Source organism: Loxodonta africana, chromosome 2 (genome assembly GCF_030014295.1).
Source record: "Loxodonta africana isolate mLoxAfr1 chromosome 2, mLoxAfr1.hap2, whole genome shotgun sequence".
Lineage (NCBI taxonomy): Eukaryota > Metazoa > Chordata > Mammalia > Proboscidea > Elephantidae > Loxodonta > Loxodonta africana.
In genome coordinates, this window is record NC_087343.1 from 17374877 (window position 1) to 17387347 (window position 12471).

General features: G+C 43.3%; 1 protein-coding gene across 3 annotated transcripts in view; it reads left to right on the forward strand.

Moving 5' to 3' along the window:
• The window catches only part of TRIO (trio Rho guanine nucleotide exchange factor), a 417508-nt gene that overhangs the window by 123899 nt on the left and 281138 nt on the right, over positions 1-12471 (forward strand). For all 3 annotated transcript variants that reach the window (XM_064270659.1, XM_064270669.1, XM_064270677.1), the window contains exon 2: positions 11599-11673. In XM_064270659.1, coding sequence (XP_064126729.1) covers positions 11599-11673 — 75 coding nt within the window. The remainder of the gene's footprint in view (positions 1-11598; positions 11674-12471) is intronic.

The window sequence follows — 12471 nt, forward strand, 5'->3', positions numbered from 1 at the left end:
TGGACAACATAGTCAAAGCAAAGTATGTGTCTTAGATTGGGTTCTCTAGAGAAGCAAAACCAGTAAACCAAAAAAAAAAAAAACCAAACCCAGTGCCGTCGAGTCAATTCCGACTCATAGCGACCCTATAGGACAGAGTAGAACTGCCCCGTACAGTTTCCAAGGAGCGCCTGGCGGATTTGAACTGCCAACCCTTTGGTTAGCAGCTGTAGCACTTAACCACTACACCACCAGGGTTTCTAAATATATATATATATAGAGAGAGAGACTTATATGAAGGAAACGGCTCACTCTAATGTAGAGGCTGGAACGTCCCAAGTCCGTGAATCAGGATAGAGGCTTCTTTCAATTCATGTAGCTGAAGGGTCTGGCTAACACCCAAGATTGGCAGGTCTAAGTTCTCTTCTGCAAAAGCACAGCCTGCTCTTCCCATCACAGAAGCCACCCCTCCTCCCCTTTTTGTGGCAGGACAGAAAATAACTTTTTGACTACATTGTAAAAATCTCAAAGTAAATTCTTTTTCTACTTTAAAATATAAAACCTAAAAACCAGTTGCTGTAGAGCAGATTCCAACTCATGGCGACCTGTGTGTTTTGGAGTGGAACTGTGCTCCATGGGCTTTCGATGGCTATGACCTTTCAGGAGTAGATCCCTACTGAATATCCTAGACAAAGAACTAATGTATCCATTTTAGCCTGCTGAAAGGACTTTGTGTAGCAAGGTGACTACTTTGAGCTTTGTTAACTGTCTGGGAATAAATGGACGCCTGTTGCAACTCAATTTGATTCCGACCCATAGCAACCCTATAGGACAGAGTAGAATTGTCCTCTAGGGTTTCCAGAGCTGTAAATCTTTACGGAAGCAGACTGCAACATTTCTCCCTCGGAGCAACTGGTGGGTTTGAACTGCTGACCCTACAGTTCCCAGCCGAGCGCTTAACCCAACTGCACCACCAGGGCTCCTGATAAATGAATGCTTTGTTCAAAACCCCAATTGTAGACTGCCACTTAAAGTTTCCAACTGGTTGAAGCATTATGTACCTCAGAATTTAACTCACCAAACGAAACCTGTTGTTGTCGAGTCCATTCTGACTCATGGTGACCCAGGTGTTGCAGAGTAGAACTGTTCCGTAGGGTGTTCTTCATGGAAGCAGATTGCCAGGTCGTCTTCCATGGTGCCACCAAATGGGTTTGAACCACCAGCCTTTAGGTTAGTAGATGAGTGCAAACCGTTTGTGCCACCCAGGGATTATAGGCTTTAACTAGATGTGTGTTCAGTTCTTGCTGTGCGCCCTGCCACTCTGCTAGGCATCGATTAAAACCATAGCAATGAACAGCCCCTTCAAGCCTCAAGGAGCTTCAGTCTAGTGGAGAGGAGGGGAGTGGCAATGATGAGTACTTTATTCCTGGGCACTGAGAAGCCACTGGGGAATTTTAGGGAGTTGAATGATGAGATGTTTGGTTTAGAAAGGACATTCTGGGGAGAATGGCAAAATGAGCTAGAGCGAGGCGGGAACTTCGGTGAGGAGTGTGCTGGAATGGCCACTTGAGGAGGTGCAGGCGAATGGGGCCGAGAGACATGGATGCTTCAGGTGAAATCACGGACTCTGTGATGGAGGCAGCAGGGAAGAGAGAGGAGATGCTTCAGTTAAATCTGGAGTCTTCAGCACTCGCTCTTTGATTGGAAGTGGAGGGGGGGAGTGTGACACAGGACAGAAGGCAGGGAGAAGCCTGCGTTCCTTGGTTAGCCAAGAGGTGTGCATGGTTTGTGGGGCCAGGTGCTAAGCCAGGATCCACATGGCGGGAGCAGGTTTGGGGCTAGAGGATGAGTTCAGGGTAGACATTCAGGTGAGATGGATATCTGATAGATGTGTGGTTTTGTCTCTTCATGGCATGTCTTGTTCTAGTGACACAGTCTCCTCCCTGGCAGTCCAGACCCACCATGACCCCGCATCTTCTCTTTGCTGTCTCCTGTGAGGTTTTGTGTTTTCATTTCCCTGCTTCTGCCAGGGCTGTTTGCCCCGACTGGAGTGCTCTCTCTTCTCCCATTGGCTCACTCACAGCCTGTCTCTGTTCTTCCAAGCTTTGCACAAATCCTACAACTTAACCGAAGTCTCCTATTCTGAGTCCCCTGGCCCCGGTTTGTCGGTACTGAGTGTCCATCCTCAGAACTGATCACTCATATGTGTGCTTCAGAGTGAGCTCCTCAACACTCAGTTATCGTCGAGTGGATTTCAACTCAGGGCAACCCCGTGTGTGTCGCACTAGAACTGTGCTCCATAGGGTTTTCAATGGCTGGTTTTTCGGAAGTAGACTGTCAGGCTTTTCTTCTGAGACATCTTTAGGTGGACTTGAACCGCCAGTCTTTTGGTTAGCAGAGAGCGCGGGAACCATTTGCACCACCCAAGACTCCTCCCAGACAACAATGGTCCTAATTATACTCTAGGTTTTAAGCCCCCTCCGCCCCCTGGTTCTGTTCCAACAGCTGCCTGTTGATCCACGTGTAGGTTCCGCACGAGCACGATACAGCGGCTACAGTGATGGGCTCAGACATAGCAATGGTTGTGAGGATGGTGAGGACCGGGCAGTGTTTCCTTCTGTTACATATGAGGTTGCCATGACTTGAAGCCACCTAACAATGTCATTCCCTGCCGCCCCCCCGCCCCTTCCTGCTCTTCTCATCAAGGCAAATCTGAGAGAAGTTTTTATGTTACTGGTTTATACCACTTATCTGTTATTCCTTATGCAACAATTAAAAATGTATTTGTGTAAAGGAGAAGGAGCAGAGTTATAGTTCTTTTTCTAAAGCCCTTTTTAGGATAGACTTGTGATCTGCATTAAAAAGTATAGTATATATAGCCATTAGAGTTTTGTCTTTGTCGATAGAGGGCAAGGGTCCTACAATGTCTGAAATGGTGTTGGTAGACAGGGCTTCTTTCAGCAGTTGACCATGGTTGGGAATTTAAATTGTGATTCATTGGATACAAACTCAGTTTTGCTGAGAGTCTTTTGTATAAAACCAAGTGATCTTTGGAATAGGTCAGCATCGTTGTTAGTTGCCAGGTGTGCTCTGACTCAGGGCAACCTTATGTGTAACAGAAGGAACTGTTTCCAGGTCCTGTACCATCCTCACAATTGTTGATATGTTGAGTCCATTGTTATGGCTATCGTGTCATCTAATGGAGGGTTTCCCTTGTGTTTGTTGACACTCTACCAAACATAATGTCTTCTTCTAGTGATTGATTTTTCCTGATGATGCGTCCAAAGTAGGCGAGCCGAAGCCCCTCCATCCTTGCTTCGTAGAACCATTTGTATGTGCACATATGTATATGTAGCTATGTATACATTCATGCATATGTGTATGTATGTAGCTTAGGGGAGGGTATGCCTCATAGAAGGTGAGCAGGGTCCCAGAGTTTACCACCTAGGGGGGCTTCCACCAGAATTAGCCTCGACAAGTTTGACAGGTACATACTCACAGGCATACGTGCATACTGCATTCTTTATTCTTGCATTATGCAAACACGGGAATAAATTTTCTCTTTGTTTAGTGCTGTGCTGACCCCTGGGGTTGCAAAAATGAATGACACATCTAGTCACATGGTTCTTTTTTGATTCATGAGGGTGTAAGAAGTCGCCATGAGTGGGAATCCAGTGCACTCAACAGTAACTGGTAAGAAGATAGAACCTCAACCAGTTAATTCTACTGTTGTTTTGACTGCTATTGAAATCTTCCCACTTATTTGTCTGTCAGGTTTGCCTTTAAATGAACTTCCAATATATAGTCAGTGCATAATTAAATCATAAAGCATTAAAAGTTCTACAGATGTTTTCCTTTACATTAAAATATTAAAATAATATATATGATAAATTTAAAAAGTTTGGTTATGGTCTTCTTGGTTATTTTGGTTTTTCATCTGCATTTTGGGCAAGATATTAAAAACCAGAGCTATATTAAGTTGAAATGCCCTTAACTCCCTAGAAGCAATCAGACTTAGGCAGCTTGTTTCTTAAAGATGTGAAGTCACAGACTATAGCTTCTAAAAGTATGTGAAGGAATAAATCAAACAGCTTTACAGTTGTCCTAATCGTGAGGGTTGTAAGTAAAAACCACAGTGCTGCACTACGACGCCCTGTACTCTTGTGTGGTGGTCTGTGTACATGCCCATGTCCTGGACAGAAATATATATAAATAGATCGTTTGTATGACTCTTAGAAACATATTTTCTGTGTGTGAGTTGTAGTTATGTATTTATGTAAAATGACAAGCACTGAATTACATGTTTTGGTTTTTTAATATATACTAGGGTCGCTGTGAGTTGGCATAGACAGCAGCGGGTTTGGTTTGGTTTTTTATTAGTAAATATGACAGTTATGCCATTCGATTTATAAACTTGTATCTTTTCCCCTTAAACATGAAGATCCAGGCTAGTTAAAATGCTTGCTTCCTATGCAACCTTAGCCTAAATGCTGACACAACTAAAACCGTTGGGAGCGCAAACCCCGCGCCGCCTCACGCTGCCGCCTCGATCTGTGAACCACTCTGCAGGCGCTGCGGGGAAACGTCCGGGAGGCGGCTGCGGCAGGGGAGGGATGACATCACCCCTGTGTGTGCGCCTGCGCGTGGGACGGCGGGCGGGCGGGCGGCGGGATTTGTCAGCCGCTCCTTTGTGTTCAGGTGCACACGCGGGTCCCTAAATAAACTAATGAGTAAAATGCGGTAATTACCACCAGCACTCGTACTAATAATAAGCTGCTAGCTTTCTATTCAAGGTTCTTTTTTTTTTCTCTCCTTTTCTCTGTCTCACTGTTTACTGGGTGGTTTCTCTGTCTCACCCACTGATGAATTTCTCATTTAATAAATACTAAATAAGACCTTTGAAAACAGACGAGAAACACAGCCTGTCATGTGAACTGACAAATCCCAGCTCAGGAAGTGAGGGAGACACTTCAGAAAAAGTCACCAGGCCCTTTTGTCCAGCAGTTCCTGTGAGCAGGAAATAACTGTGGTTTTGTCTTAACACGGGTTTGACTAAAACTCATTTGAGGCGTTTCATTTGAGGACTATGCGAAGTTTCACATTATTGGTACCTGCCAGTACTCGGGGAGGGGCGGGGGATGGAATGAAAAAAACAACCTGGGTTTTAGTTTAAAATTTTTAAAATTCGGCTCATCTCTATTTTTAAAAACACTTATGTAAAAAAAAAACAATACTGTTGAGCTAATGTGCTGCATAACAGCTTTTGCTCATTGTGAAAATATTTCCATGGTACTTTTCTTCCATCTAAAATAGATTTTTAGGTTGCTGTTCCTTTCCTATGTTTTGTTGTGTTAAAATCTTTAATATCAAGGAAATGACCAAACACATGAACATTTTGGCCGTTAGTGACTACTTAAAAAGGCGTTTGTCAACCAGAGCAATGCCCCACCCCTTGCAGAGGGTTGGGAAGGCAGATGTGTAGTTGATTTGACCAGTGGGGTATTAGATGGGTGAAGTTTCAGACCATTGACTCAACTAAAAGATTTTCCATTGTTGAATGATAACTTTCAGAGTTATTTCCTCTCAGAGCAGACAGGTTAATTTTTCTTGATGTAAATATAGGAGTGGCTGTCTGATTGAAGGCCAAACTACACCAAGCTTCATTTTCACAAACCGGAAGTAGAAAGTGCTAGAACATTGGGGTCCTGGAATGGGGGCACAGGAACAGGAAGCTGAAGAGTATGTTCCTTCATTTGTGTGTTCGTTCCTTCGTTCATTCATCCGTCCACCCAGCCATACACATTTATTGACCACTCTGTCCTTGATTCTGCCCAATGCATCCAGGATACAGCAGAGGACGAAACAAGCCTGTTCCCTTGCAAATGGTTGATTCAGAGAGAGAAAAGCTATCGCTAGATGGCTGGCATAATGTTTATCATTTTAAGAAGTATGAACGATGTGGAAGCATGGATTTAAAATTCATCCTCGGATTGACATTCCATTGAACCAGATGGCAATTTAAAAGGTTATGACAGACTCAATTTTAGTAATGAATATTATGTTGAACCCTGGGGTTGAGATTTTTTTTAAATGAATATATTAAAAACGACTAAATATTCAAATTCCGTTGTTTTAGAAAAAAGCACTTGTTTGTGCTGACTTGAAGCCAGGAAAAGGATAGAAAAGAAAATCAATCATTAACAACACCTTTCTATTTAGCACACTATAGTATCTGACTTCTAACTCAAACCCTTTACCCCAGTTGCATTCAACAAATAACCTGTTGCTATCAAGTCAATTCCAACTCATTAGGGCAGAGTAGAACTGCCCCCTAGGGTTTCCAAGGAGCAGTTGGTGGATTCGAACTGCCGACCTTTTGGTTAGCAGCTGAGCTCTTAACCACTGCACCACCAGGGATCCATTCAACAAATAGTACTCAAAATCTCAGTCATGGCACATATTATCATGTGAACATTTTAAACAAATTCACGGTAGACCTGATTCAAAAGAGCAGTTGTTGAATGCCTTTTACACTCCCCTGGGAAACACCTCTGTTAGAGAAATGTGCGTTAAATTGTAATTCAAATCCAGTTTGCTTTTCTGCACAGTTACGTAAGTTCTCTGTAGCTAAAAAATTCGTAATCCGAAAAATAGGCACAAATCACTTACTAGTCTTTGGTCATTTACCTCTGTGCACCTCTCTCCTTTCTCTTTGCTGCTCTTTTTCTCCCCTCAGTCTTCTTCCAATTTTACCAAAATTCTCTTTATGGCCCCTCCTTTCACCTGCCAGTGACATTTTCAGTCCCCCTGGTGGCAGTTCTCCTGTGTCCCATAGGGTTGCTGTGAGTCAGTATTGACTTGATGGCAGCGGTTTGGTTTGTGTCTTAGTCATCTAGTGCTGCTGTAACAGAAATACCACAAGTGGATGGCTTTAACAGAGGGAAGATTATCCTCTCACAATCCAGTAGGCTAGAGTTTGACTTCAGGGTGCCAGCTCCAGGGGAAGGCTTTATCTCTCTTTTGGCTCTGGAGGAAAGTCCTTGTCATCAGTCTTCCCTTCGTCTGGGAGCGTCTCGGCCCAGGAATCTCAGGTCCAAAGGCTGTGCTCTGTTCCTGGAACAGCTTTCGTGGATGATATGAGGTCCGCATGTCTCTCTGCTCACTTCTCTCTTTTATATCTCAAAAGAGATTGGCTTAAGACACTACCATAGCTTGTAGACCTCATCAATATAACTGCCGCAAATCCATCTTATCATATCATAGTGATAGGATTTATAACACGTAGGGAAATCACATCAGAAGATAAAATGGTAGACAGTCATACAATTGTACAAGGGAATCATGACCTCGCCAAGCTGACAGATATTTTGGGGGAACACAATTCAATCCATGACAGTTTTTTTTTTTTTGGTGGCACGTAGAAGTGAACACATTGCTGACTCCTTGTCTGTGGTTTGGGATTTCTGCACCTTCAGTCCAAGATGGCGCCTGTCCCTCCGTAACCTCTCTGCAAAGCCTGGGAAGCGTCTGCTTCCAGGTGACAGTCGTTTAGCCCAGCATGTGTTTGCTGTTGTTCCAGTAAGTTTAGGAATGAATCCTAGCCGGACCCTTTAATGCACTAGGGAGAGCAGTAAGAGGCGATTTTACCAGCCGTGTAATCAACAATCACTGGACTAGCACGGAAGCCGTTTATTTTTGATTTTTGTGTAGTCACACACTGTTTATATAAATAGCTCTTCAGAGCATGGAACAGAACCTGCCTTTTTGATCCGAGGTGCTTTCATGGTTGAGTTCTTCCTGCTTTTTATTGAAAATTACGTGATATATTTAATCTAGTTTTAGTTATTTATACATGCTTCCTGAGTCCTGTGTTTATTGGGTGTGTTTTTACAAAAAATGGAAACAAGATTAAAAATAATTCTTAGAAAAAAAAACTCTTAGGTGATCACCATAATAGCCAGAAACTTAGTCTCTTTGTATGGTTAGTTTTATATTTCTGCCTTTTTTTCCCCTCTTATTTCCTTTCTGTTTTAAAAGTTTTTAGTTGACAATTTTAACAAAATGAGCACCTCTTTAATTGTGACATACTCATTTTTTGTAAATGAATTCAACCAAGGCATCATAGTAAAACTGGCCAGAATTTCTATTCTAGTCTCTGTTTGGGAAGAGTCCTGGTGGTGCAGTGGTTAAGTGCTGTAACCAAAAGGTCAAGGGTTGGAATCCACCAGCTGCCCTGCGAGAGATATGCGATTTTGCTTCCATAAAGATTTGCAACCTTGGAAACCCCATGAGGCGGTTCTCCTCTGTCCTATAGGGTCACTGTGAATCAGAGTCGACTCCATGGCAGTGGATTTGGATTTTTTTGTTGTCGTCGTTAGTCTCTGGACATGAACATGTATCACAATAAAAGTGTAACATGCTTCCCCACCAATTTAGCCATTGATTCATGTGCCTTTCCTTCTCTAGAAAGACCATGAGTCTGGCTTAATTTGAGGGAAAACTCGAGGAACTGATAGTAAAGTAAGGCTCTAAGAAATTTAGGAATAAGATTACATGTGAGTGAGTCTGTGGCTCATGGGGGGCATAAGAAATTGAGATTTTTCTTTGTTTTGTTTTCTGCACCCCATTTTCAAGTCAGTATGATACTGTTATGGTGGGGTGGCTTGGGATATGGCAGGGTACCCAGCTCTAATTTCTGTCATCCACTCCATCAGTAATAAACTAATAAATAGATGTGATTAAAAAATTCAGCAGTAATAGTCAAGAATGCTTTGAAATTATTACTTAAGTGACATAGTTCCTTATGGAGGTCCCAACAGTAGGCTTAGGACATTTTTCTTGTTTTGAGTTGTGTGAGGGTGAGTAGACCCACAAGTGAGGCCACTGCTGTGTAGCATGGGAGCCCAGGACTGCAGGTGCTGGGGGCACTCCTCTGGGGGTTTGCTGTGTCCTGGCCAGTGTGTCCATGGGTGGAAGTTGTCTGGGAATGGTAGGAAGCATGCATTTTCTTACCTGGTAGCAATAGAAGGGGATCCTTTTTTCAAATACCCGAGGATAGGGATCTACAGGTATAGCTTAATATCTTTCTAGTATTCTGTCATGTGATCTGCCTCATTTGCCAAGGTCTTGTTGCACTTTGTTCTTATGAAACTTCATAATCTGCTTTGTTTTACAGGCATTTTACAAGCTTGCCTCCTTGAATTTGCACTAAGCTCCTTGGGCCACTGTGGCACCTTTGTTCCTTTTTTGCATTTACCCATTGCCATCTGTGTCCACCTGAGGTGGATTCGGAATGTAATCAGTCTTTGCAGACAAGTTTAGTGAATTGCCGAATGACTGACAGTGAATTACTGAGTCTAGATTGCATCCATTCAAGAGTTTTGAAGGAACCTAAGGATGAAATTGTTGAGCTCTTGGCTCAGCTGTGTCAGTTTTTATAAATAGCCACTGTTTTAAAAGCTTGGTGGGTTGTCAGCATAAAGCATGATCCACTGGAAAGAAAAATGGCCTAGTGATCAGGAGACCAGGTTCTTGTTGGACTCTTCTTAACTGGTTGGATGATGCCACCAAGTGTCTGGACCTTAGGGTCCTTCCACACTAGGGTTTGTTTGCTGTGGTCTCTGTGCAGACTCTGTGGTCATTGCCAGTATTACTGTTAAATTCTGTTAAACTAGGTCCTTTCTATGGACATAAGAGCTAAATTCTGTTGAACCGGGTCCTTTCTATGGACATAAGAGCTTTACTTAAAAAAAAAAAAAAAAGGCAAACCAGAAAAATAATTACACCATTCATTTGCTCATTCCTTGTTTCTGTGAATGGTATGTTGTACAGACTGGGTTCTGTTATATTCCTCCTAAAAGTGTTGATTTTGTCATTGTTGTTTGCTTGCTTTAGCAGGCAGTTTATCCAGCTGGACTCAGACTAAACTCTCATCTGCAGACGAGTCTCAATTTAGACCTTTTATCCTGAGCTGGGCTGCTTGGATTCTATTCTAGGCATGTGAGGCTCAGGAGACAGCCAGAGATTTGGGCCAAGTTGATACACAGAATGTGGGGCTCCCCTTCACTTGTCTAAGGTTTCTTCTTTCCATTTTAGCTGCTGAGGTAGCCCTGAGCTATATACTGGATCTTAAGTCACTTTAGCAGGCCCAGGGTTCAGACTGGACCCTGCTCTTAGGCTAAAAGCCCTAGCAAAGAGGCAGTGCACCCAGGGTCATTCCCTTGTTCCAAGCCTATCTCCCTGGTTTTGGTCACTCCAGTGCCCTCAGATAGTTGTTTTGTTATAGATGTTATCTGTGGCAGAGCTGGTATGATGGGAGCCACTCAGGCATACAGGAAGTAGAACCTCCCACACATTTACTGTTGATGCTGTTCTTGCTTTCAAATTCCAAGCCTGCATCTTGCATTGGTTGTGCTACCAGGCTGACATTTTGGACACTTTTCTCATACTATTTTGGTAAAAAAACAAACAAACAAAAATGGGGATGGTCTAGTGGTCCTTTATTTTTTCTAGATTGTCCTGCTAACAATGTCAACTTCCTACCACATGATGGTTGTTAGTTTTGATGAATATACCCAAACCTAGATTACCTCTGGACTTCAAGAAAAATATCCCGAGGTTACATTAGAATTCTGACTCATAGCGACCCTAGAGGACAGAGTAGAGCTGCCCCACAGAGTTCAAAGGAGCACCTGGTGGACTCAAACTGGAGACCTTTTGGTTAGCAGCCGTAGCACTTAACTGCAATACCACCAGGGTCTGTGATCGCTATGAGTCGGAATCAACTCGACGGCGATGGGGGTTGGGGACATTAGAATTATTAACATTTTTTACCCCAAACCACCAAGTACTTGTCCACCCTGCTCAGCTGGGTCAGACATGTTTGAACTGCAAGAATTTCTTTTCTTTCTTTTTTTTTTTGCTTAGATGGATGTTGGATTGGCCTAAAACATCTGCCACATGTTTCCTTTCCACAGTATTCCACTTGACCATCTAAGATATTGGGAAGGGGTCTTTTGCACTGAGAAGGGGGTCACCCTCCTTCAAAACAGGAGAGACACCAGGCCATCTTACCACGTTAGCTAATGACATTCCTGCAGGGAGTATGACCCAGAAAGCTTAGGAGAGAGCCAAGAGCCCCTTGGCCAGGCCCTGCTGTTTATAATCCCTCACTCTTCCCCATCACCTTATTTTTAACCAGACTCAGGAGATAGGATGAGGCATCAAGCTCCCTCTAGAGGCTTTAAGGTGCCACAAACAGCAATTTTTAAAAAGCAGTGTTGCCTTTTTATTTACTGGTTGCCTATATTAATCTACAAGATTAAAATGAAGATTTGGTAAACCATCTGAAATGACCCCGTAGCCTCTTTTTGAAGGCTGAGTTGGTATTGCAGAAATGGCCAAGAGCCTGCTGATACGTGAACCTCAGGGTCTGTGCACAAATGGTGGGTGTGATCAGAGGCTTTCTTCCATAGAATTCAGGTGCGTCAAACCATGACATTTTAACCGTTGATGCAATGGCTGGGAGGAAGGTTCTGGGTTGCCATTCGGTAGCATGGTGAAGGAATTGAATCTCACTCAAGCAGCCTAGTAATTAAATTTTCTCCTTATCTATTTCAGGGTTTCGAAAAAACGATGAAATGAAAGCTATGGATGTTTTGCCAATTTTAAAAGAAAAAGTCGCCTACCTTTCAGGTAAAGTTTAACTTTCTAATCAGCTTTATTGTTTCTCGGACTGCTTCCGACACAGTATCGGCAACTCCAGTCTGAAAAATACAAAGCCAGATCGCCTTTCCCAACATATAAAAGCGTCGGCATTTTGTCCCACTTTAACTGCTTTATTTTTACAGCATTTTTCTGACAGATGAATGCCCAGAGCTTTTTATCCTAGCTGGAAGGCACTTTGTAAGTCAGATAGTATTGGTGATTATAATATGTTTGTGCTTGTCATTCAACCCACATTTATTTGGGTATTTTGCCCCAGTTGACTGATCAGTGAAGCAAAACAGCTGATCATCTCAGTGGAGGTGGTGGGAGTGAGACCCATATGTAGATGCGCCCTTGATTCCGTACGTCTTTTTCATGTGTCCTGCAGCTGCTTTTTGCCTTCTCTTCTGGGAGGCCCACATTTCTGGAGGAGTCTCCCCCTCCTGGACTCTCTGGTCCTGGAGTCAGCACCTGTGTCTGCCAGCTGAGTCCTCCCCTTACCTGTGGGACCTGGTCCTATGGTCCTGGTCTCTGGCAGCATGGTACTGTCTAGTCCAGGTTTGAGGTTTGGGCACCGACCTGCCCTCTCGTCTACACAATGTACAGAACAGCCACTGGGAATTAGACCCCTTTGGCATCAGTTCACTTGATCCAAAACAGATTTGCAAGATTTTGCTGCTCTGTTTTTGCAGGAAGTAAATCCATAGATTGTCATGTGCTTTTAGATGGTCTTCCTGGATGTGTTTCCCGTGATAAACTTTTTATCTTTCTCACACAGGAGGCATA